The 16,136-nt window shown below is 45.2% G+C and overlaps 1 protein-coding gene across 13 annotated transcripts in view; it reads right to left on the bottom strand.

The window, feature by feature from the left end:
- LOC135796282 (splicing regulator muscleblind) overlaps positions 1–16,136 on the bottom strand; it is a 116,986-nt gene that overhangs the window by 68,414 nt on the left and 32,436 nt on the right. For all 13 annotated transcript variants that reach the window (XR_010549301.1, XR_010549302.1, XR_010549304.1 and 10 more), the window contains exon 2: positions 9,514–10,318. Coding sequence is in view for 9 of the 13 variants with exons in the window: in XM_065308217.1 (XP_065164289.1) it covers positions 9,514–9,699 (186 nt within the window). In the remaining 4 variants the exon portion in view is untranslated. The remainder of the gene's footprint in view (positions 1–9,513; positions 10,319–16,136) is intronic.

Genomic DNA, 16,136 nt, shown 5'->3' with positions numbered 1-16,136 from the left:
AAATGCTGACGGCCGGCGCCGGCAAGCCAGTAGAGTCTGCGGCTCACCCGAGTAAAATAAGTAATAAGACGTTTTGCCACGACGGCGACGGGCACGGATGAAAAATTGTGATTACAAAAGATACTTGCTACTCCCATAACTATTACAAAGCCCGTAACTGTAGAGCGCTTTGCGTCGGACGCGTATTTATATATACAAGAAAGCTCAAGGAGATATCGAAGAAAAAAAGAAAAAAACCTACAACACACAGAAACGAGTGCAACAATAGCGTCTTTGTTCAGGTAAGAGTAAAAAGCGCGCAAAAATATGACGAATGGTAAAGTGGATATTTTCCAGCGTATTGGACGCGGAAATGAAGATTTGTTTCCTCATTCTCCCCGCCGCGCCGACGACGACGACGACAAATATAAGGCTTATATATCACAATCTGGAATATTGCACGGCAAAAAGCAATGCGGCTCACAAATAGGATAAATTGGAAAGATTGAAATCCTCCACATGAAAATATTTTAATATTCCCGTTTATTCTCCACAAACCAAACAACTACTCGTCTGTAAAATCCCAAACACAATGCACGTGCAGAGGTAAACGTGTGAGAGGAAGTCGGAAGTAGAAGAAAAAAACACACAAGTGGAACGAAGCAAAATTGGAAAAACAATGCGGCCATTTCATGGTACGCTGCACAATTGAAGTGATTCGGTCGGTTCCTTTTACTTCTTCGACGCGCGACTTGCTCAAATTTCGTCTTTGCTTTCCCGTACCGGTGTGTATATTAACGATTCCACACGCTGCGGGCGCAGGTTCATGCGGAATGCCCCCCTTTGCGTCACCCAACACTTTCGCACAGGTGGGGTTCTCTTAGGTACGTTGACGCTCGCTCAAACACGCCCGGATATAGAGGTTCATTAATACCGACCCTTTATTTCTCCAAATGGCAAAACGAACACACCATGTGCTTCCGTGAATATTCACTCATTCATTCATTCACCTTTCTGATAATTTCGCACACACACGCATATCGTGTGTGTGAGACAAACGAAATTTATTTCCGATTCGCAGAAATCAGTCCTAATTAAAATCTATACACTTTCCCATTGTTTATCAGCGCCGGCGTAATGTGATAGTCTCCAAGGAAGAAAAACAAACAAAGGCTAAACTTTGCAGTCGCCCTTTACCCAACCGGAAAAACAACTTTTTGTCATCTGTCTCCGTTACGCTCATCTGGCAAACTTTCGCCGGTGCAAATTTGCTCGGCCTCGACGAATTAAGACGGACGAGTTAAATATATACCTACACCTTTCGCTGTCAATTCACCGCCGCCCCCGCGCCTACGCAAACAACACAATCGGCAACACAGTGAGTACATTTCCTTTTGGAATTTATTTATTACTAGATTCGGCCTTTTGAAACGCTGCGCCCCCGCTGAGCTTCCATTAAATCAAGCCGAGCAAACAAGCAAAAAAGAAAAACTAAAAGCAGAGGGTGGGGGCGGCGTGCGCGAGCGAAAGAGGTCGGCGAATAATTTAATTCCTACGGTATGTGCGCGATAAACTGCACACTAAACTCTGGTCGGCGGCTCCGACAGACGTCAGAATACTTTCACCCTCAGCGCAAAGGATGTTGTTTGCATAGCAAAATTCGCTCAATGATAGAATTATACCGAGAACGAGGTCAAATTGTGATGAAAAACAGGAAGTATTTAGCACCACAAACAAAAACACATGCGGCGCGAATAGCGAAAATGAAAATAAATAGAAAGATACAATTGCGCCCCCAGAAAATAAAGAGCATTGTAATAATTAGTTTTCTTTGCTTTGCACTTTTTGTGCGTTTTTTTTTTCTCTCTGAGCGTCTGCAATTGCGTTTAACGAATTTCTAAAAGACTTTTGCGCGCGTTTTTCTCTCTGCAAGCGCGCATGTACACCGAAATTCAAAAAAATAAAGTGGCGACGATAAATTAGAATTATAAAGTTACCGCACCGCCGCCATGGCGAAGTGAGCGTCAGCGTTATGGGTGCCAGGCGCGCTCGCAGGACACACAACGATGCTCGTTCGGCGCTAATTGAATTACCGAGTAAAGTATGGGGACGGAACCGACGCGCGACGTCCTGCAGGCGGACGGCCGGGGGTGCGAACAGAAGCAAATTTCGCAAAAGGAACTTTGCAATAATAAATTTTAACTACCCGCATTGATTAAGCGAGCAAGTGCGCAAAACCTCTCTCTGCGAGCCGAAGAGAAGAGACCTGTGGTCCTTGTAGACCCTCTCAAGGCCTCACAAAGACGCCTGGCGTAACATGAGGATAATGAGAAAATCTTGCCAAAGCAAGCAGAACCTACAATTATTGAATTCATTTCGAAAACATTTTATCATTCATTCTTTCTTCCTCGTTTCCTTTTTTCCGCTTTCTTGCTACAGGCGTTTATGTGTACAAATGCAAAGAAGCGAATGAATACGTCATAATATCGCCGAAAGAAACCATCGAAGAGCAACGAAAAATTGCGCGGCGCGCTCAAAGCGAACGAGCGTTAAGTAAATATCGGCGTGCCTTCAACTTAGCTTCGCGGCATCGAGAAAATGAAAAGGAATCGCGCAATGAAAAGAAAACGCTCTGGCAATCGAATGCAGCAGTTATTAGATTTCCAAGCAAACAGTTCATGAAACAGCTGTGCGAGTAAGCGAGCGACGCCCGCCGCCGCAATCGTCATCGTCGGAAAAGAGCGCGCACGACGGGCTCCTAATGGCGGTACCGCGTCAGGGACGTCGCGGCGCCTCACCTATCGATTGAAAGTCGTGCCGCGCGCATAGTACCCAAACGAAAACGTATGAAGATGTCATGGAGTCACGGCCACACACCAACACACACACACACCCATACTAGCTGAAAAGTTCGCCGCCGACAACTCGCATGCAAAACGTAATATGCGCGCCCGCTAATAAGCACGCACCACCGACGGGGTGGCGGCGCGCGCTCAACCCTCTCCCAGGAGGGCAAACGGCTGAACACGCAAATGCGGTAGTTGCCGCAACATTTCCACCCAAATGCCACAGCCAACAGAGCTAAACAAAGACCGTTTTTACACTCACACACAAATAATCATCTTTTCGCGCTGCCGAAAACAAGAAAGTGGCAAGAAAAATGTTCGCGCAGATATTCCAACCATTCGTTTAGCCGAAAATGTTTTGTTAACTATGATACCACCATGAAAAAAAAACACAACAAAAGAAAGTCATCATCATCAGTTTCGGTCGCGTCATGTTATTTATCATGGCTCGTCATAAACTATGCCTATCTTGGTGCGCCGCCCCCAGTTTGCCGCAATGTTTGTTTACTTCGTGCGCCATGGTTGCCGCCTCAGCCACTCTCAGTGAGTGAGAGCGGGAACACGCCAAGAGGAAAATATAGTTTTTAGCTTGTTTGTTTAGTCGGGTTGCCACGTTCGAGCGCGCGGGCGGGCCGCGCCGAGCAGACGACGACAGCACTGAGCGCTAATCTACTTACGCCGCCCCCGCAGACTTGCAGCGCATAATACGCCGAAATTGTGTACCTGTGCGGCGGGCGACTCGCCGCAGCGGCGAGTTATTTATACAAGTGTTTAACAAGACACCGAAAACAACGCGCAGGTAGCCGAAGATTGCAGCTTTGAAAACTATAAAACAAAAAGCGCCGGACTGACTGTGTGGAGGTGCACACACCCACAAATGGAAATGGGAAAACAAACGAACCTTTAAAACAATAGTCATAACTTTTAAAAAGCACTGGGCGCGCGAGAAAGGCAAAACATCGAATCGTCGAAAAAGCAACCAGCGCAAACGAAATATGAAAGACCAAAGCGAGAAATACACTTGAACGTCACGTACTGCGCGCGCCTTGGTTTTACGACTGCTGCTGGCTTCTTTCTTCGACTTTCAGAGCTTTACTTCTGTCGCATTGTCGCACTTGATTTTAAAAATGTACGACTGCCACCGCCGTCGCTATAACTTACAGCAGCGCGCCTCTTTGTTGTATTTTTCATGCTTTAAATTCAAATCTACAGAGATACCCAACGACGCTCCCCGACAAATATAAAACCCTTAAACAACGAAATATATCTATATACGTATAGGGCGAAAGAGATGAAATTTGTTGAGATAAAGTGGAAGCACAAATTTACCGTCAACATTTCCGAAGGTTTACTATTTCAAATAAAAAGCACAAAATAAACACGCAAAGGTAAAACAACTCGACAACTAGCTGTTATGAAATAAAGTGTTGTTAGAGTCAGTTTTTCACCCCTCGCAGCACCACTCCAGCAACCCCTTCATCGCGCCGTGTGGAGCAGAAAAACCATCTTCACGGCGTCGCCGTTTTGAAAACTTTTCCACGTGAACACAATGCGTGTACAAAGCGATAATTAACAGGATAATAGCGCACAAAGGCGTGATGAAGCGGGATTATTACGGATTTTTGCTTCTTGCATACAACGCTTCGCGCGTTTTTACGCCGCGCCATTGTTTTCATACCCGCACTAATGAAGAAAAGCGCATATTGATGCTCATAATTTACGATTATTGCAGTCTTGCACAATGTGCGCGTTTGGCGCGCTATTACCGCTACGGCGATGGAAGAAGAAGAAAAAGGCCGTCCTGTTTGCCAAAGGAGCGCGAAGAACGCCAACGAAATGAAGCATTGTATCGCGGGGCCCGTTGCATGTCGCCGCACTGTTGCTCCGCATCTTGGCATTAAAAGGTGGGAGGGCGAAGGTTAATGATCTCGAAAAGGCGAAACGCGAAACGAAACGCCAAACCCGACACGACCATCGGACACATATCCACATCGAAAAGCACAATGAAAGAAGCGCGGCGGCGTGCGCGCTCAGCGGCCCCGAAAGCAACCTGCAAAGACCAGTTTTCTTTCGGTTTGCTTGCTTGCTTGGCGCGTCGATAAACCCAAGCTCGTCGCAAACGACGCTTTGGGCTTATTTATTAGCCGCGTTCGTTTGCAGCGCGCGCAATCGGCGAACGCCATGTGGCCAATCTGCATGCGTTCCATGTGGCGAATCGATTGTTTCGTTTCGTTTCATTTCTTATTTAGCTTTTATATTGCAGTCGATAAATTCAATACGTTTCCATTTAGCCGCGACGAGGAGGCGCGCAGAGGCACAGGCACAGCGTCCTTAATTTTTGTTCCTTTTGCAGGCCGCGCGGTGCGCACGTCTTTTTCTCGCAAGTGTCGAGCTTTTGGCTTACATTTACATTCGCTAAAGAAGAAAAATATGCGTTCATACGGCGGCAGCGGCGACGGTGGTGGTGGCAGTTGTCTTCGATTCGTTTTCGTGCAGCAGGAGATGCTAAATATAAACGTTATAAATCTTCACCCACTTCCATTCACCAGCAGCTTTTCTTTCCTTGTATTATGCACATCCGCGCCCAAACAGCATCTATATTTAACTTTCGGCTTGCCTCTACTGCCCAAACACAGGCGTAGCGAGAAAAAAAAACACAACACGCACATACAACAAAAGACATAAGAAATATGCTCTTATTACACTCGTTTCGGTTGTTTTTTTTCTTCTCTCGTTTTGCTCAAACAATCAATAAGCAGCGCGCCAAGCATAAAAGTTAAACGATCACGCAACTGCATTCCGGCGCATTGTGCAAGGCACGCGTAATAAGACATTACAAGACTGGATGCTGCACGATCGCCAGCGCAGACACGTGCACATCTGCATAAATGTGTAATTCGCTATAATTCATTGCAATTACGCGTAATGCGCGTGTTTTCGTCTCGCACGCGCGTGTCGCTGCAACATAATGGACCGACAGGTGTTTATCCCAGTCAAAAATTCAACTAGCAACCAAATAAAAACCAAAACTTTTTTGTTTGTGGTTGAGTAATGTTAATGCAAAGCGCACAAGAATGTGTGCAAAGTCTCAACGGTCGAAAACCAAGAGCCAAAGAGACGCAGAGAAGCGAGACATATGCGTCTCTCCAGACTGACCTTCCTGGACCGGTTTCACCTCCTCGAAACGTCCTCGCGAAGACACAGTGCGCGCAAACTGCAAACAATTCGCGAGCCACAGAGAGAACCAGAGAACCAACTGCCGTTTGATAGGGGCCTCGCCCCGTGTTCGGTAATAATGCTGCGTGTGTTGCGTTGGACGAGGCGGACATCCGAGACGCGGCACCAAGGTCGCGCCTAAATAGAATCACGCTTTGCACAAACATCACACACACATACTACTCAGGTGTAGACTACGTCTATGTTACTAGGCTACCGCCACTGCCGCCCGTGTCAAAACCAGAAAGGCAGCGCTTCGACACTCGATATCAAAGCGAAACGACGCGCTGGGAAAGCGTTTGTGAGCACACACATTGATCAAGCAACAACTCCAGACCTCTCTCAAAGCGAGGAGCTCCAGATTTCACTCGTCTACATCCGGATAAAGTTAAGACGCGCGTCCGCAGTCCGAGTTTCAAACAAAACAAAAAAAAACTTTTACTGCTATTAATCCGCAGACGCGATGCACGCACGCAGCATGCTTGTGATTAGATGAGAATTACGCTCAAAAAAGGGTCGCGTACAAGTGCGTGTAGCGCAAACTCCAACTAGCGGGATGGAAATTTGCATATTTCTCAATTATCGCTAATGGAACATGCACGAGCGCGCATTCCCGGCAAATCTTTAGCGCACACAAACATATTTCATTGTACATGGGAGAGAAAACAGCAAGCCGATTATAAACTCGTGAAAGAAATCGATCGCTGGGCGCGTGTGAGTGTGTGTGTGCGGCGTGGTTAAAACATTTTAATAAAAATGTTCACTTTTTCTTCGCGCTGGCGTGCGCTATGAAAATGTTTGAAAACATGTTCTGCGTGCTTTTCCGTGCGCGCTCCTTTTGTGTGGTTGTTTTGATGAATTTTCAATGCCCGAAAATCTATCTGCACGCATCGATTTCCGCAGATAACCATCGGATAGATATAGCAGAGCGCAGACATTATCGATAGAAAAATGGAAAAAGGCACGCTGTAACATTAAGCAAAAAGCTTTTTCCTTCGCCGTACCCAAACCCATATACACATGCAGCATTTCAGTTTACATCCAACTATTTTTAGCCATCAATTTCGTTGATGATATATTTTATGTATTCGAAATTACCGCGCTGCCGACACGCCGGAAAATTGACATTGGAAAATCGCGCCGTGGCTATTATTAACGATAATTAATATTTACATCCCACGCTGCATCTCTCCTCAACAACAGATTCTGTTCAAGTACACACAATTTGCTGCATTCAGATTTTCATCGATGAATAAAATATCGAGCGCCGCGACAGACATAATTGTGTCACTAAATAAGCAGTTTCGTTTAATTCCAAAAGCAAACGAGGATGATGATGACGACGAGGACGGGGCACGACACGCCATGTGATGCCGTAATCAAGTAATGTAATAATAAACTTTTATATTGGGATATCCGGTTGACAGCGCGCCGCGGTTCGGGAACGCGGGCGCACGCAGCGCATAACCACCGGGCGGCATAGTGGCAACTGTGTGCGGAAGTCGAAAGTTGGGGAACTTTTCATACGCGATATACAAACAGAAATTAGAACAGCTGCTTCAATCATACAGAGATAGATACAAACTTTCATGCAGTGATTTTTATTTTTTTCCCGATTTTTTTCGATTTCTCCTCGTAAAATGAAAAATGATTCAATCGACATTGGCGAAATGAGTAAATTCACGCCTCGGGCACATCATCGATAGTGATTTAAAAGAGAAAAATAAAGATTGGTGGAGGTGCCATCCCTCGCTGCTGCCATCGATGGATCATAATGAAATGAGCTGCGAGCGGATAATAGAATTGGCTTCATTACATTGTCTACAGAATCTCTTTTGCACTTTCGCATCAAACTGTTTTTCCTCATCGTGTGCGCGCCTCGCCTTGCCCTGCTTCTATTCTACAAAGGGCAAAAGCGTATCGTGTCATTGCGAACGCGCCAACGTCGGCGACATTTCAGCGTTTTTCAGTCCAAAGTGCACGAGGCGATAAATCGACGTGTTTGCACGATATTCCCTGGATATTGTATCGAAGCCCAGCAGCGTGCGGCGCGCGGCATGCAGGCGGCATTAGATTGGCGAGGCGGCGGCTCTTTTAATCCGGTTAATATCGGAAATTTAAAATGACACAACGCGGAAGCGAGTTCAATTAATGGCCGCGCCACGCAAAGCTCCCCAAAGCTTCGCAAAAAAACCCACCACCACCACCACCACCAGCAGAAAAATAAAAAGCGATTTTCAAAACGAGAATATAAAAATTGATGTCACCAGAGCATGAAAATTATTCGAAACGCATAAAATGTGTGACAAAATTCACTTCAATCGCCTCGTATCAAGAATAGAGCGGTAGCACGAACCGCACCAAACCGCTATTAATTAAAGAGCCACTTCGACATAATTAACAAACTAGAGAGGGAGCAATTACGCGATTAATAAAACGATACGCGCCGCGTTCGCCAGCGCGCTCTGCGCGCTAATTGATACAGAGACGCGCAATCGTCTCTCCGCTTCAGGCCGCAGGCGAGCGCAAACCTGACAGACGACACAAGGCATCTCGACGCACACACACACACACACACACTTATACTCCTACCGCACAACTACCAGTACCACAGCCAAAGAAGAAAATTCTTGCTCGTCGGAAATGTCTAGCGCATCGCAACGCGCGCCGCGCCCGAATGCCAAACACGCGCCGAACAATAAGTCTGATGCTTCCCAATTTAGCGATATATCAAATTATACGCGAGCGCACCGAGGAAATATGGCTGACAGTGACAAGTATTGTTCGGGTAATGTCATCAACGGCGGCGGATTATAATTTCAATGTTCCCATTTACTCCACCATTCACCGGCTGATAATATGCGTGTGCACCGCGCGCGCGCACAACTACAACAAGTATGAGTGATAATGTGCTCATACAAAGTGTTCCAACATCAACAACATCAAAGCTGGGTCACGACGTCTGCCAACCAACTTACAAACCGGAAGAAACAGAAAAGCAGCAGCAGCAGAAAAAAAAAACTATTTTGACATACATCACTTCACGAGTTTAGAGTTGGAGTTGGAGTTTTCAGTCCGTTTGAACTTTTTAATGGCGACATTATACGCCTAGTGTGCGCCCGAATCGAGGGCGATGGATGGATGGATGAATGAATATGTATCTGGCTGTCACGAAGGTGCACGCGTAATAGGAGAGTAATGCAAAGCAAAGAGATGCTTTCGCGCCGAAGGCACAATCACAGCACACTTCCATCCGTATGTAATGTATGTATACGCCGTACAAATATTGGATAAACACAATTTCGAGCTTTCCGCGAATATCAACCGCCCTCTAAATATGCATATGAGGCAGGTTTTGATCGATTATGTACATTCAAGTACAACACGCGCGTCACTTGCACATCACATAAATATCACATTAAACACACACAGAGAGAGCAAATTAATAAAAGTAATAATATCTCATATTCACCTTGATACTGTCGTAGCATGCGGTCACCCTGCCGTTCTGGACCTCGACGTTCGCCGGCGGATGAGCAAACTTGCACTCCGTGTCCGGCCGGGAGCACTTGTTACGCTGAAACTCCCTGCAGACCTCCAGCTGCAGCCAGCGCGAGTCCTTGCCGTTCAGCAGATTATTCATATTCACCATTGCCATCTTACGCGCTCCAAATCAAAACGCTTCGCTAGTAAATGATTCTCCGCGGGGGTTCAAAAGTGGAGGGGGGGTCAGAACGAAGAAACACGCGCACTGTATACAATATTCCGTCGATATGTGATAAACAATCAAATTCGGGGGTGGTGGGTAAGAGGGGGGTAGAGTTTTGGGTGGTCTTTGACGAGTATCAACAATTACTGTTCATGTTGCGCGCGCACGTTTCGGTCGTATCCGTTCGCAAGCGGTGTGGAGCACTAGAGAGTTTAAGATGCTGATAGATGCAATTAATACTCAATCAGATATTGAGGGAAACAAAACAACGTTTTGCAGTTTATGTAAAAGCGGGAAGGCGAAGCGAAGCGGCTTGTTTTTGTTGTTGTCTGTTGGTTGTTGTAGTTTTGGTTTGTGTTCGATCGAGATAAGATATATAGAGAAAGAAGCTAGCGCATTGTTGGATTCGCTTAGTTTTTGGTTTGCTTGGTTTCACAACACACACGCAACAAGCCCAGAGAGTGCGTTTCTACTGCTTTTTGCTTGGCCGGCGTAGGAGGATGCGTGTGAGAGATAGATTTGTCTACTCTGGCACTGCGTCTGCTTCTTGCACTCGACGGCGCAAATTCTGCAAATAAAGCGAAATACAATTAGAAATAGAAGGTTTAACTAGCCGATAATTTAATCTACATAATAGACCAACACAAAGAATGAAAGCAAGATGGAAAAATAGAGTAAATAGCACAAAATTATAAACAATTGCATTAAAAGCGATTAAAACATTAAAATAAAAGCAAGCATGCGGCAATTTTCTAATAATAATGCAATGGCTAAGAGCATGACAAATGTGTGATGTGATTAAATAAAAACATGACTCACTCATCAACAATTCATCCTAATCCTAATATACGATGTTTATTGTTTTCGCGCTATTCGTGGCGCGAGTCTCGCGCATGAAATCCAACATTTATTTGATATTCAAAGTGCGCGGAGAGCGTTTCTAACATAGGCGTGCGTCGAAAATAGAAAAACCGCACTTTTTATACTAATAGCGCGGTTTTTTATAGCCCACTTGATCTCAGCTGGTGTGAACTGTAAACGCGCGATGGTGCCTCCTCCTCACACACACAAACACACAAAACGAATAATGATGATATCATTGACGAGGCCACGACCAGCGTACGTAATTCGGTGCGCCAGAATCAAGTCCCATTTGCGTGTGGGAAGCGCAAAAATTACATAAGCGTCGCGTAGTAAATGAAAAAATTACGACAAATGGATGATGCCTCCGCCCGCCTGGTCAAAACAAAAGTGCAAGAGCGCGGCGCACAATTGCTCGTCGGACGTCTCATAAATCTGAATTTGGTCGCCTTCCGCTATTCTGCGGGTATCCAAATTAATTCCAAGGCTGTCAATGCCGCGCTTAATTCGATTCATAAATTAACAACAACGTGGCAATGGGTGCAAACGCTCCGCGCACACACACACCCACATGTGTGGCGTTTTTTATTTTTCAATTGTGCGATATTAAAATGCTAATCGCGTGACGACGATGCGATGAGCGATGTAGGTGAGCAAGGCCTTGACCATGTCTAGCGCACAAGTTATGTGTCGCTGTTGTGCATTATCACACGCCTAAAAATAAACTTATCGCACCGCGCTGCTGCTCACGAACCAAACAGAGCGACGAGTAGCGTTTTTCAATTTTTATGCTCACAATTTTTAATCATGTAAACGAACCGGCGTTACACGGCGTAATTTTTCTGAAAAGAGTGCTCGAAGCTTGTAGATGCGCGCACAAAGATGAAATGATAAATCCACGGAAACTGCAGCGGCGAATGCGATATGCAAACGCCAGAGCGCCGGAGTAATAGCGTCGCATAATCGCCGCATGCATAAAATAAACAGTTCAACAGCGACATCACGATGTGAGTCACAAGTTTGTGAATAATTAATGAAGCGGAGCGAAAGCGTCGTGCGCTCATCATACTGCTCAGAACAGAATAGACACACACACACACACACATAGAAATAAACCAATACAACACAAACACATCATCATAATGCCTAATTACAGCGCAAGCGATTGTGCGTCGCATTAGAATTATTGCCGTTGGCATTAGCGAAAACAGCGCACGAAAATTAAAAATACGATTTGTACCCGAAAATGACTCACATAAATCCTTGTTATCCGCGGCGGCGCGCGATTACATGAACACGTTAAGTGTGAAAGTCGTGTAGCAACGTAAACAAATGCAAAATAAATAGACCGGCAGCCAAAATGCGAGGCGCTTGTGATGTTTCTGGCAGCGCCGACAACAATGTTGTGCGCGAGCAAAGTTGAAGGAAAATCCAAGGAAAATTGTCGAATGGCGTGTCGCGGCTTTGGCTTCTTGGCTAAGCACTAAGCACAGTATTGTTAAACGCAACGCATGCATCATTTAAATCGCATTTCTTTGCTTTTCGCCACGGCACCGGCAGCAGCAGCACTAATGCAAACTCATTTGTCCTTGACTTATACAAAACTCACTTTCATTCAAATTAAAAACACACACACACAAATTTTAAGTTTAAATCAAACGCAAAGTTTAAATATAAATCTCAACTTTGTACACAAGTTACAAGTTTGTAGCTGTAGCGACCTGTGACGTGTGTCGTAAGCTAAGATTAAGATGAAGAAAAAAAAATTCCGAAGACGTGAAAAAGCACCCACGCAAGTACGGATCCACCACCACCCCGGATGGATGTTCGGATGATGGGAAAATCTTGTACGTCGCGCTAGGCCGCGCCGCCGCCACCGTGTATGCTAAGGCTAAATAATTTCATTTGGAGCACTCACTCACGGTTACCGCACTTCGTGGACCTTCTCCATAGAAAACGCTTTTCACGCACGCACCACACACACTCCAGACATAAATAAGTTTTTTCATTTATTCATCGGCGTGAAATATTCACGCACACATGTACTTCAGCTTCCGGATAAATCTGCTCGGAAAGCATAAAAAAATGTACACGGGCGGCGAATTCAAAAAAACCGCTTAATTTTTACCATTCGTGCGTTGGAATCTGTGTTGAAGTCATAGCCAGAGTCCGAATTTCCCGAACAATAAATGATAAGAGACGAGTGAAAGCTGTTCGCATCGTCGAGCGCGTTTATATCCCCGATATATTCACGAGTGGCGGGCGGCGAAATTTGCAACTTGCAACGCAGATAACTTGGAGGCGGCTTTCGCATCGAATCTATCCGCCACTACTCTTGCGTTCGTGCGCGCGCGAGCCGCGCCAGAGCTATAGATTTGCGACGCATTGTTGTGTGAAATTGGATTTTGTCATTTTAATTATAATTTTATCTCGACGCCACTGCGTGCGCCACCATCATGTTGTTGTTGTTCCGAATGCCCCCCGCGCGTATACATACGTTTCGCGCGCGCATTTCATACAAATGGCTCGTATGCGATTTTAATTAAACCGAGCCAAAGCAGGTCGACATGTTGCAAACGCGCGTCCGTCCTCCGCGCTGGGTTGACGTGCGTGTCGATATCATCCGCGGCGCTGTGTGTTTGTCGATCGAGTGACAATCGCACACACCGACGCCGACGCCAGATACTCGTATAGTGTGTGGCCCGCGCCGGGCATAATGGCGCTAATAAAAATTATTCGATGATTAACAATCGTTTAGCGATATTAGCGCTGAGCAAATACGTCAGTGCACACAACACACACAACACGAAATCGATCATTATTTTAATAAATATGTCACAGCATGTACGGACAAATAACAAATGTATTTTTGAATGTTTGTTTTTATTCTACTGGATTTTAATGGCAATTTAAGTGAAGCATTGCAAAAAAATCTAAATCCCTCTGATTAAATTATATTGATAAATCTAAGCCGGATAAAAATTGCCTCGCGGAGTAAACTAATTACGAAGGCATTCTAGCGGCTAAATTATCGTCCAATTTGCAGACTTAATAGAACCTCCATCCCACCTCCGCCCGCGCGCAAAAAGGACCGCTCTCGGAATATAATGCACGGATCGATGGCGCTATAAATCCGTGGGAAATAAGGAAACAATTAAAACGCGAGCCGGCGCGAAGAAGCACAAGAGAGTAAAGTAAGTATATACGTGGGGGCAAAAACTCTTTTGCCTCTGCCGCCGCTGCCGCCGCCGTCTCAAGCGGTAATCGCGCGCCGACCGAGTAATGAAAAGGAACATTTTTAATACGCGGCTCTTTGCTTGAAACTCGACGTGAACCTGAACTTTTCGCGGGCGCAATCCGCCAATTCTCCAATTCCCATTCGAGTGCTTACCAGTGCGTCTGCAGATATACTCGAAACTTTACTGATTATACTCGCAGCAAGAGCGCCGCGCACTAAATTTCACTTTTCCCTCCGACCGGTGCAGCCAACCCCTTCTTTTACGGGCACACTGGGCGAACGCAAGACAATTTCACCCTTTCCTCGCCCGCAACGCATTTTCTTTGTATAATCTTCGCACAAAATACTCTTCTTATACACAAAACGTGCTAATTTAAAATTTAACCAGAAAAAGATAAAAAATTTATGTCGTATGTGAAAAAAGTTAAATTCTTTAAATATCCATGTTTATTATTTTTTAACATCCTCCGCGCAAAGTCCAGAAAAAAAGCCGTTGTAACTTGACTGATATACGTTTAGGTGATTTAAATTGTGCGGACGCATCGCTATCTTTAAACGTATCAGCACTCCGGCCCAAGCGACCGCTCCACTTGACTAATTACAATTTTTCGAGCGCTCGCCCAGCGAAAAACAGCGAGGGCAAGATGGAAACACAAAAATAAAGACGAAAAAAAAACGTGAAATGTGTGCGACGCATAATAATTTTTTAAGTCGCCGGCGTTTTAAATGTCGTTTTTATCGCCCTGAGAGAGCCCGGTGTGCGTTGTGTGTCGTTTGTTTGTATCGTCGCGTTATCGCCCCATATTTCGACGAGCCGCACAACTCACAAATGACTTAAAAGAATGGCGAAACGTTGCTGTTATGACAGCGCTCGCGCTCGCGTAAAATAATTAATGACACTGACCAATAAAATTAGACGCATACGATTATTAGGCAAAAATTCCGCACAAGCAGCACACGTGTAATCGTACTAATTAGCCAAGAAAAACCTTAGCGTATATGCACAATGTGCACGCTGGAAACCTTGGATTAAATCATTAACCCGGCTCGCTATCGGTGCCATACGTATACACACACAACATAGAGCGACGAGGTATGGTATACTCGAGAGAATGAACACAAATGCGCGACTCGCGAGTTTTTCATGAGGCGCGCGCGAGCGAGCAACGAGTGAGCATTATGCCCACACCGGTGGCGAAGCCAACGAGCCTTCAACCTCAACCTACCCAAGAACAACACAAGCACTATAGAAAATCGAGTATGGAACCGTGTAAAGCGTAATAGTACGACATAAAACACGCCAGGCAGCAAACCAAGCCACATCCAACGATACGAGACGAAACAAAACACACAACTGCAGGAGAGCGAAAATGCTGCTGCTGCTCACTGCACGCTGCACTGTTATGTCATATTTGCCTGCAAATACTCGCGTACAGCGGCAGAGACTGTGACTCTCTCCGCTCGCGCCAATGGCTGCTTTTTACGAGATCTTTTACCTAAAAACACATTAAAACGGCGGCGGCGGCGCGCCCGAGCGCGCACACACAACGCAATTAAAATATTTATTATTTAATTGTGCCTCGGCTACCGCCGGCCAGTAGCGTTTTTATGAGCGCGCCGGGCGCAACAACACGACACGGGAACAATTAACGATATGATGAAAAGTACTGCACACACGCATTCCACATACATTCCACTCACAGCGCAGACAAGCAGCGGCGAATCTATTCCAGTCCAATTCAGTCCAATAAGAAATTCGAGCGCGCACGAAATCAAGCTAATAAGGCAACTAGAATATCACATTATCTATGACTCCAACCAACAACGTTGGCTTTAGCTATACTGCGATATCAAATATCACATCGGATTAAATTCTATGTTTTCCAGTAAAAGTATTATAATATATCAATATCTTCACGCAAAACAAGCGAAAAGAAAAGCCGTGAAATCTGAATACGTAAAATAATTCAATATGTCTCTCAATAAAACGTGAAAAAATATCGCAATAATAAAACCCCAACATATTTATTGATGGATTGATGGGAGGTATAAAGTGGACCGATGGATGATGATACGTGCCGCATTTTTTTCGCACGTTTCTTAGCCTATTTTCCGTGTTTTACGCGTTTTTTTTTTCTTCTCTTTGTTTTCGGGCGTTTTTGTGGTTTTCCTCGTTAAAATACCGCAAGGCACAAGAACTTCCGCGACGCTTAACACCGCACATAACAATTCTATTAATAAAATATTACATCATTGCAAGCCGCAGAGAGAAATCGAATATTTGAAT

The sequence above is a fragment of the Atheta coriaria genome, unplaced genomic scaffold (assembly GCF_025399875.1).
Source record: "Atheta coriaria isolate IRGN ID8LTWV9N9 unplaced genomic scaffold, Caltech_Dcor_3.1 hic_scaffold_7_pilon, whole genome shotgun sequence".
NCBI classification, from domain to species: Eukaryota; Metazoa; Arthropoda; class Insecta; order Coleoptera; family Staphylinidae; genus Dalotia; species Dalotia coriaria.
Note: the sequence above shows the minus strand (reverse complement) of the source record. Positions and strands in the feature narration are given on the sequence as shown.